Source organism: Balaenoptera physalus (genome assembly GCF_965194825.1).
Source record: "Balaenoptera physalus genome assembly, chromosome: 7".
Taxonomy (NCBI): domain Eukaryota; kingdom Metazoa; phylum Chordata; class Mammalia; order Artiodactyla; family Balaenopteridae; genus Balaenoptera; species Balaenoptera physalus.
In genome coordinates, this window is record NC_138886.1 from 8,097,945 (window position 1) to 8,116,706 (window position 18,762).

General features: G+C 55.1%; 1 protein-coding gene across 3 annotated transcripts in view; it reads left to right on the plus strand.

Moving 5' to 3' along the window:
- Positions 1 to 18,249, plus strand: part of SH2D3C (SH2 domain containing 3C) — a 32,907-nt gene extending 14,658 nt beyond the window's left edge. For 2 of the 3 annotated variants that reach the window (XM_082470196.1, XM_082470197.1), the window contains 10 exons: positions 461 to 500; positions 7,774 to 7,902; positions 9,009 to 9,463; positions 10,766 to 10,890; positions 12,253 to 12,776; positions 13,701 to 13,816; positions 14,384 to 14,555; positions 15,373 to 15,484; positions 15,839 to 16,045; positions 17,632 to 18,249. In XM_082470196.1, the coding sequence (XP_082326322.1) occupies positions 461 to 500; positions 7,774 to 7,902; positions 9,009 to 9,463; positions 10,766 to 10,890; positions 12,253 to 12,776; positions 13,701 to 13,816; positions 14,384 to 14,555; positions 15,373 to 15,484; positions 15,839 to 16,045; positions 17,632 to 17,807 (2,056 nt within the window). In that variant the 3' untranslated portion in view covers positions 17,808 to 18,249. Of the gene's footprint in view, positions 1 to 460; positions 501 to 3,534; positions 3,797 to 7,773; positions 7,903 to 9,008; positions 9,464 to 10,765; positions 10,891 to 12,252; positions 12,777 to 13,700; positions 13,817 to 14,383; positions 14,556 to 15,372; positions 15,485 to 15,838; positions 16,046 to 17,631 lie in introns of those variants that run through there. The other variant, XM_082470198.1, reaches the window with a different exon arrangement.
- The last annotated feature ends 513 nt before the right edge of the window (positions 18,250 to 18,762 follow it).

The window sequence follows — 18,762 nt, forward strand, 5'->3', positions numbered from 1 at the left end:
CCATGATGTGCCCCTGGGTGGATCACTCTGCACTAGGGAATGAGGGTAGGGCGGGAGGAAAGGAGGCTGAGGCCCAGCCTGGGGCCGCCAACTGTGGAGTCAGGGAGGAGGTGGGGAGCGAACACCAGGAGAGTGCAGTATCCTGAAGCTGGTTGAAGATAGCAATTCAGGGAGCAGGCCCCGTGTTAAGCATGTAACCTTCACCAGCTCCCAGAGTCCTCGAGACAACCCGATGAAACAGAGGCTATCATGACCCTGATTTACAGACAGGAAACAGGCTCAGAGAGGTGAAGGGACTTGCCCAGGGTCGCACAGCTGGAGAGTGGAGGAGTAGCCCAGCCAACAGATTCCAGCAAGTGCTATCAGCTGCAGTGCCCCCTCCTGCCTGCAGGTGGGCAGAGACTGGCAGCTGGGGAGCCAGGCAGGGCTGGGAACACTCACTTTTCTTCTCTCCTTCCAGGGCCACTGGAGAGCTGGAGGCTGGCGGGGACTATGTGAAGGTAAGAGGGGCTGGGAGGGGACACTGGAGGGCCCAGAGTCTGTTCCAGGAAGGGCAGAGTCCTTTTCTGGCCTTGTTAGGAGCCAGATCTCACCGACTGTTCCCAGGAGGAGAAGGTCTAGGAGTCAGGGCAGCGTGTGGGGTCTGCTTTCAATCCCAGCATCTTCTTCCCATGCCTTCCATCATTCTTTCCTGGCCCCAAACTCAGGACTTCCCAATGTTTGTTACTACCAGACTCCATCCAGCTGCCAGCTGGACAGGGCCCTAAGGGCGCCTCCATGAGAAGACCGGCTCTAATCCCACTTGGTCTCTGAGCGTGTGCTGGTGCCGGGAGGTGGCAGCAGGAAAGGATGACTCAGTTCCTCATCACAGATAATGGGCACAGTCACATCGATCATAAGCTTAATTTGTCCTGGGCACTGAGAATGTTGAAAATGCAGTTTTGAAATAATAACGATAACAACAATAACACGACAGAACATTTTGAGTGCCTATTGTGTGCAGAGCCCTGTGCTGGCTGCTAGCTCTGGGAGTCAGTTCTGAGCTCTTTACATGAATGAGGTCTGTGACTTCTTCCCTCATCACTGGGCAGTGAAGGCTTTCTTGTGCCCATTTACAGATGGGAAATTTGAGGCCCAGAGAAGTGCAGTGACTTGCCCACAACCACACAGCTACTGCAGGGCAGAACTGGGATTGCTGTCCAAGTTTATTTGATGCCAAGACCATGGACAGAGCCCTTGGCCTTCCACATCCTGGAGCACCCACCCTGAGCCAGGTCCCCTGCCGAGTATGGAGCACACAGCAGAGGGCAAGGAGCACCAGGCCCTGTGTTCCAAGGGCTCCTGGCCCATGTGGGGACCAGGGCAGAACCACACAATGGTTTGGGCTTGTGTTTTGTAATTTAGCAGACCCAAATTTTAGTCCCAGATCTGCCGCTTATTTGCCACATGACTTTGGGTGTGTGTGTCACCTCTCTGAGCCTCAGTGTTCACCTGTATGAAATGGGGTAACAGTGGTGCTTCCAAACCAGGGTTGCTATGGGCTCAATGAGTCCATGCCCATGAAGGGGAGATCTGGGCCTGGAACAGAGCAGGCTGGGCTGGTTCCTGACCCCAGGGCATTCCATCACCCAAGATGCTGCCTGTCAAGCTCCGTGTAAGTGACTAGTAATGAGCTCTGTGGGAAGTGCTCACATTGCTGTCCCCCACCATCCCCAGAAGGCTCAGATAAGAAGCCATTGGAGCTCCAGAGGTAGGGGATGACTTTCAGCTCAGGAGCTGGGGATGGGGAGATCAAGGAAGGCTTTCTGGAGGAGGAGGCATTGAAGCCAAGCCATTGCAGTTGACCAGGAATATTCACCAACATCCTCTCTCCAAACAGAAAGCTGGAAAGGAGATAAAGATAAGCAGAGATGGGTGGTAGAGTGATCCAGGCAGAGTTAAGAGTGTGGGGGCGGTCAGAAAGGAAGCTTGAGTGAGCCCAGGAATTGCAGCCCAGGGCTGCAGCAAGTTGAGCAGGAGCTGCTCCTGGGATTTGGGCCCTGGCTCCTCATCCCGAGCCCTGACACCACAGGGGAACAGAGGCCTCAGGTAGAACCAGCACCAAAGCCAGTGGTGGACCACACAGGGGCATATTTCAGCACCCCGTAAGTCCCAGCTGCCTGGCAAGGTAATGAGAGCCCCATCACTGATGGTAGTGAGATCCCTGTGAGGATTAGCTTTGTATTTTTCCCTTAGTTTACTGGGCTGAAAAATGTAATTTAAAAATGCTATAAAAGAAATAATACCTGCTCACTGGAGCTGAGCTGAGACCTGCTATTCACTGCATGTATCATTGCCTCTGTGCTGACCTTGTGTCCAAGTCTTTGGTTGAAGAGATGGTATATGACTATTTAGTGTTCTCTTTCACACAACTTGGTTTTCAAATAAATATATTAAGATCTTCAGATGGAAAAACAAAAAACAGAAAAAACAAAAAAAAAAACCCAATCCCTTGAAGGATGAACTCAAAAGAATGTTAGTTGTAGCGTCAAGCCTCAGAAGAGGGTGGAATCAATAGTCGGTTACCAAAAGCCCATTCCTGACCTTACGTACTCAGCTTCCAGACTCCAGGGTTTCTCAGACCGTGATGTGAGTACTTTGATTCTAAGGCAAGGATTCTAAACTTCCAAGACCGTAAAATTCCAAGCTCCATGATCAGAGCTTCAGATGTATTTACAGAAAATAATCAAATATCTGAGACCCAGAGAGGTGGACTCACCTGCCTAAGGTCACACAGCCTGTCAAAAGGATTTGAACTCCAGGCCTGACTGATGCAGAGTCAGTGATGACCCCCTTTGTGCTGAAGAGCCTATGATTCTAGGACCAAAAGTCCAGATTCTAAGACACTAAGCTTGAAAACAATAGCAGGCATTTATTGAGCACTTATTTTATGTCTGGCAATTTAACATGCATCAGCTCAGCCAATGCTAACAAGAGTTCTGTGAGGTCAGCACAGGTATGTTTTCCAGATGAGTAAATCTGGGCTCCAGGAGAAGGGACTGGTTGGGTGGAGGTGGGGCACCGCTAGTTGAACCCAGGTTGATTCCCAAACCATTGAGCCTTACTGAGTCTCTGCCCTCCCCACCCCCACCCCCAAGTCTGTCAGTGGAATATCCCGCAATTCCCAGCAGGGTCCCTGATTCCAAATCAGAGATGAGAAATCCTGGGCTCTGGGAGATTTCCTGAGGCCACAAAGGACTTGGTCAAACATATAGAGGGATTTTTCCAGCTTTAGATATGATTTAATTCAAAGTCTCTGCCCGCTCCGGGTCAGTGAGGGGTGAGACGAGTCGGGGCGGCAGGACCCCCCCTCCCTTGCCGGCCCAGGGGTCCCCACCCCATCCTTCTGCCCCCCGTGAAGCCCCCTTTGGCAGGTCCCCCGTTCAGCATCCCCGGACTACAGGCTGCCGGGGCGCGCGGGGCTGGAGCTCTGGGGGCTAGGGGCGGGGAGCCGGGGGCGGGCGGAGGGAGGAACAATGGCCCCCTCCCCTCCCGGGGCCGGCTGGAGGGTGGGGTCTCCCCGCCCCGCCTCCCCGCTCCTCCCCCGACAAGGCGATGAGGTAATCGCGCCGCCGAGAGGCAAGCGCAGCCGGTGCCCAGCCCGGTCGGTCCCGCGCCCCTGCCCCGCCGGCAGCCGTTCCCCGCACCGTCCCGGCCCTGGCCGCCCGGCCCCACCATGACCGAGCGGTGCAGCCTGTGGAGCGCCCTGTCGGCCGCCGCCTGCTGCTTCTACCGCGGCTCCTTCGTGCAGGTGCAGGTGAGGGGGCGGCTCGGCCCCCGCCAGGCGCTCCGGGCTGGGACCCCTGGCCGCTCGCCCCCGGAGCCGGGGAGCCGCAGCCCGTGACGCCGCGCAGGGTCCGGCCAGGCAGGGGCTGCGGGCTGCAGGCTGAGGGCTGCGGGAGGGGGCGGGGTCGCCCCAACCTCACCTCTGGGCGCCCAGACGCTCCGCAGGGTGAGGGTCCAGCTGCCACTCCCGAAACTCGGGGCTGCGGAGGCTGCCGTTCCGGTCCTGCCTCCTCTGCAGGATGGAGCTGAGCTGGGGCGTTGGGTACCTGGAGATGGGGTCGCCGGCGTCCTGCCGGTCCTCCAGCGAGCACTCCGGCCCCTGCGGCTGACCCGGGCAGCCTGACTCCCCATTGTACCGGGGGCGCTGGGCTGGGGTCCAAAGGCTGAGTGAGGGGTGGGAAGCTGAGGGGATGTTGCGGGTGCCGAGGCTGGGGCCAGAGCGCCTGCAACCCTCCTGCCCTCTAGGTGGGCTCGGGCGTGCTCCGGGCGCGGGTGTCCTAGCCCAGCTGGCCGGTCAGTGCGGGACGGCGCCGTGGCGGTGAAAGGGTTAAACGGAAGGGGGTGGAGGGGAGGACCCGGACCCCGCCTCTCTGCGGAGCATCATCTGGGGATGGCTTTGCTTAGGGTTGCGAGACTGAAGGGAGCTAGAGGGAGCTTGCTGGGCACCGGCTGGTGAGAAGGGGTTAAGACCCTGACCCGGGGTCTCCGCGCTTTTGCCTCCCGAGCCCCCTGGGGGACGCGGGGCGCATCACCTCTGCGCTCCCCCAGGCTCACACACGCTCCGAGCCCGCCTGAATGACTGCCCCGCCGGCGGCTGAGCGCAGCATCCCTGCACCCGCCAATCAGGCGCTCGCAGGCCGGGAGGCGGTGAGATCATCTCTGGCCAATAGCAGTGCACCGGGAGCAGGGATGCTGCATTCGCGCCCCAGCACCCACCCTCCTTGGGAGCTAGGGACCCCCGGGTCGAAGGTGAGGAAGCACAGGGACCCTAGGGTTCCCTAACCTCAGGTGTGTGGGAGGACCAAGTTTGTCCCTCCAGATTCTCCCTGACCACTGATTATGGTTGGAAAAGTGGAGCCCAATCTCCCACCCCCCATTTACAGATGAAGCTACCCAGGCCCAGAAAGGGAAAGTGATTGGCTCAAGGTCACACAGTGGCAGGCAGAGTCTTGAGGCCAGGTTCTTTACCACACAGCCCCCTCCCCTTCTTTGCCCCCTGTCCCTCTTGCTCCAGCTGTGGAACTGGGGCAACTTCTCAACTGCATGCTCTTTGTCAAGGAGAAGGAGTCTCCCCTGTGACTTCCACTCTTCCCTCTCCAGGGTGTGGTGTGGTATAGGAGAGGGGCCAGGACCCTGAAGAATAGGGAACCCCATGGAGGAGTGTAGGTATCTGAGTTAGCTAATCTCAGTTCACCCCGGACCTCCCTGCCTTTCTGGGGTATTGGTTTCTACCCTGGGCGGGGGATGTACAGAATCCCCAGCCTCAGGCCCTGCCTTTCCCTGAGCACTCATCTCCATCACCCACTCCCACCATCTGTCCCCAGAGCCCTACAGGTACCTCAAAGCCCAAATTTTTATGGGCCCATCCGCAAGCTGCTCCTGCCCCAGCCTTGCCCACCTTGCAGAGTGTCTCACTGTCCTCACAGGCTCTCTACCTGGAATCCTCTCTGACCCCTCCGCTCTCTTCCCCACACCTGATCAATGGTTGTGTAAACACCCTGCCCCCAATTCCCATCCCCACGCCCCACCCTTCCCTGCCATTGCCTGGAAAACACTAGGCCATCTCCACGCAGTGGATGGAACCTGCCCCAACACTTTAAAAACCTTCTGCAGCTCTGCTGTGGCCTCTGGGTAAACCCCAGCTCCCCAAGGCAGCCTCACAGACCTGCCGTGCCTGCCCTTGTCACCCCCAGCCCTTTCGAAGCTTCTCCTCCCGCCCCCAGGGCCTTGGCTCTGCCTACAGGGCCCTGACTCTGCCACTGTCTTCCCAGAGCTCTTTCCTGCCCACCTGCCTGTCCCCACCCTGACGCTTTTGCTTGGCTCAATCAGGTCTCAGTGGAGACATCACCTCTTCAGGGACTCCCTGACCAGATGAGGAGGGACATGCTCATCTGCTCCTGGAGCTCCCTGTGCATCTCTGAACATCCAGAGACCCTGGGGTTGCTTGTCAGTATCTCTGTGGCTCCCCCAGGACAGAGGCCACCTGTCCTGATGACCTTGAGCTCAGCCCCTGGCACAGGACCTGTCCCAGAGTAGGGGTTCAGTGTTGAAAAAATGGAGTCAGAGACTCTAGATATCTCTGAAGCTGGGAACCAGGATGTCTTGGCAGCAGTGTAGACTGAGGTAAATCAAGGCAGTGGGAGCAGAGGGGTGGAGAATGGAGCAGCAGGGTTAGGCTCTGAGAACTGTGAAAGGTCAGAGGAGGCAGGGAGCAGACTGGAGGACGCTGGACCCTGGTGAGGAGCGGGTCCTGGGGAGAGATTGCCCTTTAGTGCCCCTCTTCATCTGTCCCACTGCCTGGCCAGGTCTGGGCCATATCTATCTGTCCTGGACCAGCCATCATTGTGGCCTGGAACTGGGGAAAGGGAGAGGAAGCAATGTCACATGTTCTGGCAGTGACAAGGACATCTGTGGGCTAGTTGCAGTGCTCTGGAGTATTGTCTCCTTTCATCCTTGCAATCCTGTGAAGCAGGTTCTGCAATTGTTCCCATTTTACAGAGGAAGAAACAGAGGCCCGGGGAACTCACACAAGACAGCCAGGATTGGGCTGGGCTTCATGGTGGGGGCACACCTGGCAGCAGGGGCTCCCCTTCCCCTGTTCTTAGGCCTCCAACCCCAGGCCACAGTAACCAGGAAACCAGGAATCTCCCCCTTGGGCAGGTGGAAGGGGGGATCCTGAGCATTATCTCCAGTGAGTGACCTCAGGCTTCCCTGCTGGGCTGCAGTTTCCCCATCTAGCAAGGATTGCTTGAGACAGCAAGGAAGAAAGGGCTTTGGGAACTGTAGAGGACATCACAGGTGTCTTTAGGCAGTGGGGTGCTCTGCTACCCTGTTTGTAGCTGCCTCCTCGATGCCTGTATAAGTCACTGTCCCACAATGTATCCTCGTACATTCAGCCCTGTTTTTGTCCATGCTTTTGCCTGGGTACCTGCTGTGTTATATACTTGTAGAAATCCTCCCTCCCTCCACTTCAAGATCAGTTTGGTGTCTTTGGTGCAGAATGAGTGTTTGTGATTGCCATCTCCTCCAGGAAGTCTTCCTGGACCACTCCACCTGGCCTAGACTTCATCTCCTCCCTTTGAAAAGCTACTCGGCTCTTTGCCGCTGTCCAGTGTTGTGGTGCTGACCTCAAATGCTCATGTTGCTTTTTAAAAAAAAATTTTTTTTAAATATTTATTTATTTATTTGGCTGCGTCAGACCTTAGTTGCAGCGCACAGGATTCTCTCTAGTTGTGGCATGCGGGCTCAGTAGTTGCAGTGCACAGGCTCTCTTGTTGTGGCACGCAAGCTCTAAAGCGCGCTCTTAGTTGCCCCACGGCTTAGTTGCCCCGCGGCATGTGGGATCTTAGTTCCCTGACCAGGGATCGAACCTGTGTCCTCTGCATTGGAAGGCGGATTCTTAACCACTTGACCACCAGGGAAGTCCCTCAAATGCTGATGTCCCTTTTGCCTCCCCTCTTAGACTAGGAGCTTCCTTGAGGACAGGTTTATTTATTGACTTATCTACCCTGGCACATAGTTCAGAGCCTAGAACACAGTAGGCACTTTTTGGTGGATTTAATTGAGATTCCGTTACTCCTGCTGGGATAGGGACTCATGCGTGAGGATCTGTGCCTAAGTGTTCCCAGGGTCCCAGGATGGAATGAGTTCCCCTGGGGTGGGGGAGGTTGGGAGGGAAGGAGGAAGGGGCTTCAGTTTGGATGCCAACTTTTGCTGTCTCCTGCCCAGTTCTCCAAGGAGAAGTACATCCTGGACTCATCGCCTGAGAAATTGCACAAGGAGTTGGAGGAAGAGCTCAAACTCAGCAGCACAGATCTCCGCAGCCACGCCTGGTACCATGGCCGCATTCCCCGTGAGGTGAGCGGGCCCTGAGTGGGGACCTCAACTCTAGACCCACCTCCTTGGCCAGCCCCAGCCCAGAGAAGCTCTGACTATTGTTTGGTGGGTTCAATCAGAGTAGCCTGGGATGAGGTCTAGTTCTGCCATTTACTGACTGTGTGACCTTGAACAAGTCACTTCACCTCTCTGAGCCCCAGTTTCCTTATCTATAAGATGGAGGATAATAATAGTGCCTACCTTAAAGGTTGGTTGTGAGAATTAAATGAACTAATGCATGTGAAGTTCTTAACACGATGTCTGACATGCAGTGAACTCAATGAACATTGTCCTTTATGGTGGTGGTTGTTATTATTACTACGATTATTTTTACTGTTATTGTTATAGGTCTATACATCAGCCTCTTGTGTGTTTGGTCAGTGCGTATCAGTCCTTAGGCTACTCAATTCTGACAAAGTTGAATTTCTGGGCTGAGGCTAATAGTCACCTGTTCCCTTTTACATTCGTGCTGTAAATCTTTGTCAAGCATCAGCTCTGTCAGGTCCTGTGCTGGGCACCAAGGATGCAGAGATAAAATAGGTGGTGGCTTCCCTTGAGGGCTGGTATCCCAGGGTGGGGGTTGACAGGCAGGCAGACCGTCAGAGCCCAGTGGAAGAAGTGCAAGAATGGAGTACCCAGCAGGGAGTGTGGGCTGCCCCGAGGAAGGGGTGCTGAGGAGAGAGGCCATTGTGAGATGGATAGGAGTTCACCAGGTGGGCAGGATGGGAAGAATGTTCCAGGCAGAGAAAGTAGCTTGAGGTACAAAGGCCCAGAGATGTGCCAGAGCACTGGGTGTTTGGAGGAACGAGGATTGAGACTCCACTCTGCCCAACGTGAGACCTGAGAAGGAGTAGGTCTGAGACCTGAGTTTCAGATCATGGCGACCCCCATCCCAGGGTGTTATGTCCTCCCATGCCTGAGCCTCTGTTTCCCGGACCCAGGGCCTCTGGCTGAGTTGCACCCTCTGAATCTGGGTCAGAGGGTGCAACTCCCAAGCTTCAGATATCTCTGTTCACTGTGTCCCCCAGATCCGGGGTCTGGCCCTCTCTGCCCCTGCCCTGCTCCAGCCTGACCCTTGCCTCTCGCAGGTCTCTGAGACCCTGGTGCAGCGCAATGGTGACTTCCTCATCCGGGACTCGCTCACCAGCCTGGGCGACTATGTGCTCACCTGCCGCTGGCGCAACCAGGCCTTGCACTTCAAGATCAACAAGGTGGTGGTGAAGGCGGGTGAGAGCTACACCCACATCCAGTACCTGTTCGAGCAGGAGAGCTTCGACCACGTGCCGGCCCTTGTGCGGTATCATGTGGGCAGCCGCAAGGCTGTGTCAGAGCAGAGTGGCGCCATCATCTACTGCCCCGTCAACCGCACCTTCCCGCTGCGCTACCTGGAGGCCTGCTACGGCCTGGGCCAGGGCAGTGGCAAGGCTACCAGCCCCGCCAGCCCCTCAGGCCCCAAGGGCAGCCACATGAAGCGGCGCAGCGTCACCATGACCGACGGGCTCACCGCCGACAAGGTCACCCGCAGTGATGGCTGCCCCACCAGGTGCATGAGAACCTATGCTAGGCCTCAGGCTCCCCATCTGTCAAATGGGGGTGTTGGTAATGAGAGTGCTGGTGAGAAAGGGGAGGCCCAGTCACACGGGTCTGAGGTGCTATGACTGCCCTGGAGCCTTGGTGTGCGGGGAAGAACAGGAGGAAGCTCAGGCTGTGCTGAGTGGAGGTCTGGAGCGCAGGTTGCCATCCCAGCTCTGCTACAGCTAGCTGTGCACCCTTGGCCCTGGCATTTCTCCTCTCTTGCCTCCACGTTCCTACCTATAAAAGGCCCTCACTCAGAAAGCCCTCTCTGGCCTAGGGGGAGCCCTGGGTGCTGTCCTGCCCCAGGCAGGGGCCTGGTCCTTGTTGCCAGCCCAACCTACCCCACCAAACTAGGCCAAGGTGGGCATCAGAGCAGAGGGCTTTGCAGGATGCAAGCCATTGCACAGGGAATGGAATGTTCTCAGCGACATTTTTGATGACACCCAGTTGTCTGGGGCTAGGTGACACCAGGCCCTGATCCCAGGAAAAGCCACAGCAGCCAATCATTCCTGAGGCCCTACTGTGTACCTGGCCCTCTCCTGGTGCTCTTGTGCCCAACTTCAGTGACTCCCACGTCCCCCTGGGAGGTGGCTTCTGTCCATGCCCCCACTTTGTAGATGAGGAAATAGGCTTGGAAAGGGGCAGCCACTTGCTAGAGAGTGGTAGGACCCAGATTCTAACCCAGGTCCTCAACTCCGAAGTCTGTGCCCCTAATTTCTATGGCCTCCCTGGCTGTTTGCAGCAAGACCTGCCATCCTGTGCCACCAGCACTTGGATAGGTCCCATCTCCCTGGGCCTGGGCTGGGTGCTGTCAACCAAGGAATTGCTGGTTGGATACCCTGTGGGGAGTAGCCACTTGGCCTGTGGTTTGGAACCAGTGATCAAAACGGTGCTAGGATCCACAGGCCATGTGTGCCCAAGGCATCCTGGGTATAGTATGGGAGCAGTGAGGAGGGACCAGGCTGGTGGGCCTGGCTCCCTTGGCCTGCCCACCTTTCCTGCTAGCCCCTCTCCCGAGACTGTTCTGCAAGTTTTGGGCAAGGTTCCCAGGGAAGAGAACAGTTGTGCAGGTTGTGGACTGCACAAGCCTTTCCTCCTCTGGGCTTTAGTTTTTGTACCTGTCAGTTGGGAGGTTGGACTTGATAATCTCCAAGCCTTTTCTGCCTTTGAAGTTGAGCAGATCTGGGATGGAGGCAGAGGTGGAGGTCCTAATGCTAGCTGAGGACCCTGACCTCTGGGCTCTCTGCTCATGAAGGTGTCTGCTCCACAGCACATCACTGCCCCACCCCCGGGAGCCCATCCGCAACTGTGCACTCAGCATGGACCAGATCCCAGACCTGCACTCTCCCGTGTCCCCCATCTCCGAGAGCCCTAGCTCCCCCGCCTATAGTACCGGTATGTCCAGCGGAGGGGGTAGGGGCCGGTGGGGGGATCTGGTGGGAGTAGCCTTGTGTGCGCACGTGTGCGCTATCTTTGACGACTTCTGTTATAGTATGTGATCATGTGTGTTTCTACCTCTTTTCTGAGAGCAATGCCCTGCAAGAGTTGACACTAAAAACTTGCCAGCAGAACTATCGATGTTGACATGCAAAACATATCCATGGCTTGTTCATTCTGCAACGACTCACTGAGTCCCTGTTGGGTACCAGGCACTGTGCATGTGGTTTCCAGTGCATTCTCCTGAATGTTACTGAATCCGGCTCCAATGCTGTGAAGTGCGTGTGGTCAGCAACACTCAGCCCCCATTGGTCAAGTGCCTCCGTGTGTGGTGCTCTGCCAGGCCCTGCATCGGCTGGGACTTAATGCGTCCCGGATTCCAAATGGTGGGCTCAAACCGGACTCGTCATGCTTGCTTTAGTCTTTTAAATAGACTTTTTCAGAAAAGTTCTAGATTCACAGCAAAATTGAGCAGGAAGCACAGAGCGCTGTGCTTTTTTTAAATACAAAGAAAATTTCTACTGTAGAAACATGCCGCTAGTTCATTTCTGGAAGAAAACAAGTGTTTTCAACAGGCCATACTGCATATTGTCCACCTGGCAGGAAAAGCTCGCAGGCCAGAGGTGCATCCCGGGAGGAACCTTTGCTGGGAGACACTGTTGCCATGTTGCTGTCTATATGGGTAGTCGCAAATTCTTCTCTAAACACGGGCCTGCCAGCTTGTCATAACTGCCAACTTGCCTTCAAAACAATACCCTTGGGTGTAAATGTTAAAATGCCTTGCCACAAATTATTTATCGGACAATTTCTAAGCAACGCGGCTCAGGGAAGTACCCAGGAGTGAGGACTTAACACCTGGTTTTAAATCCCAGCTCTATGCCTTGCTGGCTGGGTGACCTCAATAAACATCACCTCTAATTTTGGATGATGGTTACTGTCTCCAGCATGTCACCAGTTCCCAGGACACATGTACTCAATAAATCATTATTACTAATTCATTGAGAAATAATTCCACACGATGAACTCCAGCAAGTGCTTAGTTTCTCTGAATCACGGAAAGCTCCTTCAAGTAGCTCAGTCGTTCCCCAAGGCTACAGCAGCCTTAGGGTAGGAAAGTGAGACTCCTGGGGTCCAGGTAACTTCAGAGTACCACTGAGAGCTGGACAGTGTGCCAGAGTCTGCTGGGCTGGGCCTGGGTCCAGGGAGGTGGGGCTGTCACCCATGTAGGGTGGATGGAGCCTGTCCTTTGGGAAGGGGGTGGGGGAACCTCACTGCGTGGGGAGTCATGGAAACTAGTCCTCTCTCTTTATCTCCCTGCAGTGACCCGTGTCCACGCCGCCCCTGCAGCCCCCTCAGCCACAGTGCTGCCTGCCTCCCCTGTCACCCGCCGCTCCAGTGAACCCCAGCTGTGTCCTGGAAGTGCCGGGGAGTCGGACAAGGGCCCTTACTCCAGCCCCTCCCACACCCACTGCGAGGCCTCCCCATCACCGTCGCTCAGCAGCTACAGCGACCCGGACTCTGGCCATTACTGCCAGCTCCAGCCTCCTGTCCGTGGCAGCCGAGAGTGGGCAGCAGCTGAGGCCTCCAGCCGCCAGGCCAGGAGCTATGGGGAGAGGCTTAAGGAACTGTCAGAAAATGGGGCCCCCGAAGGAGACTGGGGTAGGACCTTCACAGTCCCCATCGTGGAAGCCACCTCTTCCTTCAACCCGGCTACCTTCCAGTCACCACTGATCCCCAAAGATAACCGGCCACTGGAGATGGGCCTCCTGCGTAAGGTCAAGGAGCTGCTGGCAGAGGTCGATGCCCGGACGCTGGCCCAGCATGTCACCAAGGTTGACTGCCTGGTAGGTGCTGGGTGCGCACTGGGGCAGGAGCAGCACCTCCATCCTCTGGCTTGGGGACAGGGGTCAGGGTGGTGAGGAGCTGGCCCCAAATTCCCAAGTATAGCAAATGGGCCTGGATTCTGACTTCATGGCCTTCCTTCACTTGCTGTGTGACTCTGACTAATCACTTTACTTGGGCCCCAATTTTCTCCTTTAAAAAAAGCAAAACCCGAGATATTCTTGCTTCCTCCAGATGTCAGTTTGGCACTGGAACCGAGGAGTCCTGAAAGCCAGTGGCGTCTGGCTCCCTGGGACACTTTTTGAGCCTGGTGAAAGTCAGTCTGGCTGGTCCAGGGAATACAAAAGGCCCGACTTCCCATCCCCACCCCCCCTAGTGGACAAAACTCATTGCCTAGGTCCATAAATTGTTAATGCCTGGGCCTTTGCTTTGAATGAATCTTGACCATCTAAGGACCCTGACTTGCTCTCCGTCTCAGTTTCCCTCTCTGAAGTTTGTGGCGGGAGGGCACTGACTGCTTGTTTGCACTGGTCTCTGAGCTCAAGAAGCAAGAAAAGAAACAGTGCTGAGATGTAGCTCTGTGAAGAGCGCTAGGCGTGAAGCGAGCAGCCCTGGGTTCTAGGCCCACTGTGTGACCTTGGACAAGCCCTTTCCCCACCGGACCTCAGGTTTGCCTTCTGGAATAAGGGTGTCCTGGGCACCTCTGGCCCATGTCAGACACCTCTGGGCATTTCCCCATTTATCCCGCGTTTCACAGATGGGGAGAATGAGGCTCATTTTGCTCCATGTCGGAGGGTTAGCAGTAGAGCTGGAATTCAAAGCCAGCCTCCCAGCCAGGCTGCCCTCCAAGATAAAGCTCCCTGCCTCCCAGATGGCTTGAGCTAGCCTTGACAGAAAATTAATCAGCCCTCTGGGCGTCCTTGTAGGTTGCTAGGATACTGGGCGTTACCAAGGAGATGCAGACCCTAATGGGAGTCCGCTGGGGCATGGAGCTGCTCACTCTCCCCCATGGCCGGCAGCTACGACTAGACCTGCTGGAAAGGTAAGGCGAGTACACAAGGGGACTCACGGGGAACCCCCTGGGCTACCGCGCGGCCCTTCGCTGTGGCCCGCTGGCCAATCACAGTCTCTCACCCCAGCTCCCAGGGGTTCTGGCCACGCCCCCTATTCCATTGACCAATCGCTCCTTCTCCATATCCAGCTCCAAGTAATCTTGGTTTCCCAAAGACCGAGTCCTTTATCTCCGAATTCACATTTTGCATCCTCTTGACCGATCACAATCCGTGAGCCTTGGCCCTCTCATCAGCTCTGGCTTCTCTCCTTTTCTTTCTTAGAACAGCTCTACCAGATGATTTCCGATGATTTCCGCTGATCGGTCACAAGCCTCTCAGCCTGGCGCTCTGGGGCCTCTGGCCCCGCCCCCTGACTTATACTAACCAATCAGAAGCCATTAACTTTGCTTTTCCTCACTCTGGCCGCGCCCCCTAATCTCATTGACCCTTTACAATCTCTCGCTTTTGGCTCTGCCCTCCGCCCCTCGGCTCTCAACCACAAGGACCCCCAACCTTAGGTCCCTGGCCCCGCCCCTCTGACCTGGCTGCTCCGACAGGTTCCACACCATGTCCATCATGCTGGCCGTGGACATCCTGGGCTGCACGGGCTCCGCTGAGGAGCGGGCAGCTCTTCTGCACAAGACCATCCAGCTGGCGGCCGAGCTTCGGGGGACCATGGGCAACATGTTCAGCTTCGCTGCAGTCATGGGCGCCCTGGATATGGCCCAGGTACTGAGGGGCCCACGTAGAGCTGGGCATAAACTAGTCTCTGTCCGGAGGAACCCTGGGATGTGTTCCTTTGGGATAGCTGTATATTGAATCAGGAAGAACTTTGTGACCTTCTAGGCAGCATTGGTGACAGGGTAACTGGGAGAACTGAGTCCTTTAAGTGCTGACCTGCTCCCAGACAAAGTCTTCCCTTTTCCCTGCTCTCAGTTTCCCTACCTGTAAAATGAATGAGGAGCATTATATGAGTGTAAAGAATAAATATAAAATGGCACTCATTTAGCAATCACTGACTATATGCTAGGTGCTACATCGAGTACTTTAGAAGCACCGATTCCAAAAAAAAAAAATCTCATGGAGGGAGTGCCTTTATTGTTCTCATTTCACTTATGGAGAAACTGAGGCAGAGCAGTACTTGCCTAAAGTCACATTCAGAGGCTGAAAAAGTTGGGATTCAAACTAGGTCTGTCTAATTTCACAGCCCGGACCTCATCCACACTACGCTTCCTCTCCTTTGCCTCGTCAACAGTGACAGCAGGGTCCCAGAGCAGTGGCTCAACTCCCAGCTCTGCCACTTATTTTTGGAATGACCTTGGGCAAGTCATTCCCCTCTCTGAGCCTTAGTTCCCTCATCTGTAAAATGGGTTGTTGGGAGGGCTTCATGGGAGACGTGTGAAAAGCAGTCAGCACTGTCCCAGATTCATGAATGGTGACTATACTAATAATTATTATCCCACATCTGGGTGTCCGCTTGGCAGAGTGGCCTGTGGCCCCAGCAGGCCCCTTCCCTGGCCGGTCACTCACAGTCTGGTCTCCCCAGATTGCCCGGCTGGAGCAGACATGGGTGACTCTGCGGCAGCGACACACGGAGGGAGCCATCCTCTACGAGAAGAAGCTCAAGCCATTTCTCAAGAGCCTCAATGAAGGCAAAGGTACCTCTCCCACCTTGCTATGTGACCTTGGACAGGTTCCAGCCCTCTCTGGGCCAGCAAAGACTCTCCCAGTGGGGAGGATGATGAGGGCTTGACTGAGCTTTGTGCAGGCTGTTCCCGCACTCACTTTCTGCATCTGGCAACCGTGTATGCCACGTCCAGGTCCAGCCTCAGCCCCTGAGCTTGGCCAAGGCTGCAGTGGGTTCAGCTGGAGGAATCCGAAGGGTTTGTCTCAGGAGTCAGAATCTCTGGGGGCTCTCTCTGGGACCTCAGGCAGGCCCCTTCCTATAAAACATCCGCGGTGGATGGCTGGGCCCTCGGGGACCTCTAAGCGCCGTGTGTCCCTCCCTGCAGAAGGCCCGCCGCTGAGCAACACCACATTTCCTCACGTGCTGCCGCTCATCACTCTGCTGGAGTGTGACTCCGCCCCGGCCGAGGGCCCCGAGCCCTGGGGCAGCACAGAGCACGGCGTGGAGGTGGTGCTGGCCCACCTGGAGGCCGCCCGCACTGTGGCACACCACGGCGGCCTGTATCACACCAATGCCGAGGTCAAGCTGCAGGGTGAGTCATGGGTCGCAACTTGGGGCGATCCCGCCACTGATCCTGCCAGCCTGGGCCTCCCTCCACATGACTTGCTCTCCCTCTCCTCCAAACACCCCTTCGCATTTCTCCATCCCTCTTTCCTGCATGTTTTCCTGACTTCTTTTTCTCACCCCTTTTCTTCACTTATTCAGCAGTTTGACAAGCAGTTGTTAGTGGCAGGCACCAGGTTGGGTGCGGGGGACAAAGAGATGATTCAGAGAGCACCATAGCTGTGTATCTTAGCTTCTCTGAGCCTCAGCTTTCTCATCTGTGAAGTGGGCATCCTAACAGGCCTACTTTACAAGGTTGTTTACAAAGCACTCGGCCTGGGGCCCTGGGGCTGAGGCAGACCTGCCCTGCCTTCAAGGAGCTCACAGTCTAGTCAAAAAGTAGAACTCCTGGGCTTCCCTGGTGGCGCAGTAGTTAAGAATGTGCCTGCCAATGCAGGGGACACGGGTTCGAGCCCTGGTCTGTGAAGATCCCACATGCCGCGGAGCGACTAGGCCCGTGAGCCACAATTACTGAGCCTGCGCGTCTGGAGCCTGTGCTCCGCAACAAGAGAGGCTGCGATAGTGAGAGGCCCGCACACTGCGATGAAGAGTGGCCCCCGCTTGCCACAACTAGAGAAAGCCCTCACACAGAAACGAAGACCCAACACAGCCATAAATAAATAAATAAATAAAAATAAATAAATAAATAAATAAAAATTAAAAAAAAAAGAAGAATCCACCTGCCAATGCAGGGAACACGGGTTCGAGCCCTGGTCCAGGAAGATCCCACGTGCCGCGGAGCAGCTAAGCTCGCGAGCCACAACTACTGAAACCCGCACACCTAGAGCCCGTGCTCCACAACAAGAGAAGCCACCACAATGAGAAGCCCGCACACCGCAACGAAGAGTAGCCCCCGCTCACCGCAGCTAGAGAAAGCCCGCGCACAGCAACAAAGACCCAACACAGCCAAAAATAAATAAAATAAAATTAATTAATTAAAAAAAAAGTAGAACTCCTCCTTGTGGAAGGAACAGAGAGATAATGTCTTCAGATAATCCACCTTTTACTTCTCTAGGCAGTATTTAAGTCACAAAAGTTCTCTGTAGACCAATTGGAAATAACAGCTGAGCAAAACCAAGATAAAACAAATCACCAACAATTACCTGGAGGTAAATGCTGTGAGCATCTGGCATATGTCTTTCCTGCCTTTCTTCTTCAGAGTGGACAAAAAAGAAACTATTTTTTTACATTTACTTATAAAATGTATATACATTTCTTAGGAAAAATTTTGGAATTTACAGAAAAATACAAAAGAGAAAAGAAAAATCTCCCCCCCCAAATTAATTTTAATATTTTATCTTCTAGTCATTTTAAAATTATATGTTGCAAATAGTAGGACAAAGACTGGGTGCTAAACTGCTTGGTCATGTTCATCAGTGAGCCTTGTGGGATCCCTGGTGGAGGTGGGGGGAGGTCCCTTGCTATGAGGCCCTGAGGCATGTGGTGGCTCCGAGCGGGAGTCCCAGCCTCCGCAGCTGGATGGTGGTTCCCTGACCCCTGTGCCCCACCCTGCAGGGTTCCAGGCCCAGCCAGAGCTCCTCGAGGTGTTCAGCACCGAGTTCCAGATGCGCCTCCTCTGGGGCAGCCAGGGTGCCAGCAGCAGCCAGGCCCGGCGCTATGAGAAGTTCGACAAGGTCCTCACTGCCCTGTCCCACAAACTGGAGCCTGCCGTCCGCTCCAGCGAGCTGTGACCCCCATGGACCCTTCCCCTCTGCAGCTGCGGGCAGCAACAGGGACAGAAGGGCACAGACCTTTCCCCAGAGCACCCCAGGGACACTGTGATCAGCCCGAGAACGTTCTGGGTTCAACTCCAGGATCTCCCTTGCACCTCCAGGGTCCTACGTGGACTCTGGGCTCCATCCCACCTGCTACTCACTCACCAACTTTTCCTTCAGGAAGAACTGGAACCCCTGTTTCTCCCTCCAGTTTCTGCCTCTCCCCTTCCTGCTGAGGTGTCCTGTATTTGAGCCACGGGAGGCTTCTCACACCTCCTCACTCTTCTCCAGGTACCTGCCCCCGCCCCCTCACTGACACCAAGGCCTCCCTCTGGCTGTAAATACATCTGTCTGTTCTGTAAATAGATGTACAGAAGCCATGTTCTTTCTTTCATATAATAAACTTTTATGACTCTTTCTTCTGTCTCTCAGGGGGCTTTGGGGTAGAAGGAAGCGTCTTTTCTCAGGTGAAAGGTGGAAAAATTCATTCAACAAATACTTATTTAGCACTTGAAACATTCCAGATTGTACCAGGAGCCAGAGTTACAGCCAATTCTTAAAACCCAGTCCCTGTCCTGGGGGAGCTCACAGACCAGAGGGGAGATAAACAGCTAATTCCAACCAGTAGGAGAAATGCTGACCTGCCCTGCTCCTTCGGCATTCGCTGCTCCAGGAGCCACAGCAAAGCATCCTGCAAATGTACAACCCAGGATCCTAGATGTTTGGGTGGAAGGGCTTTATGAAATCTAAGATTCCAGCTCCCCTCAGGAAAACAGAACTGGAGGGAGAAGGGACTTGCCCTGGGTCACAGCAGCACAATCAGGAAGGCTGGAACCTGGGTGTCCTCACCTGGAGTTCTTTCCTTTTCTCAACAGTGGGAACTACTAATTTCTTTTCAAGTTTTGAAACGTGGCCCCAGAAGTCTTCGTGT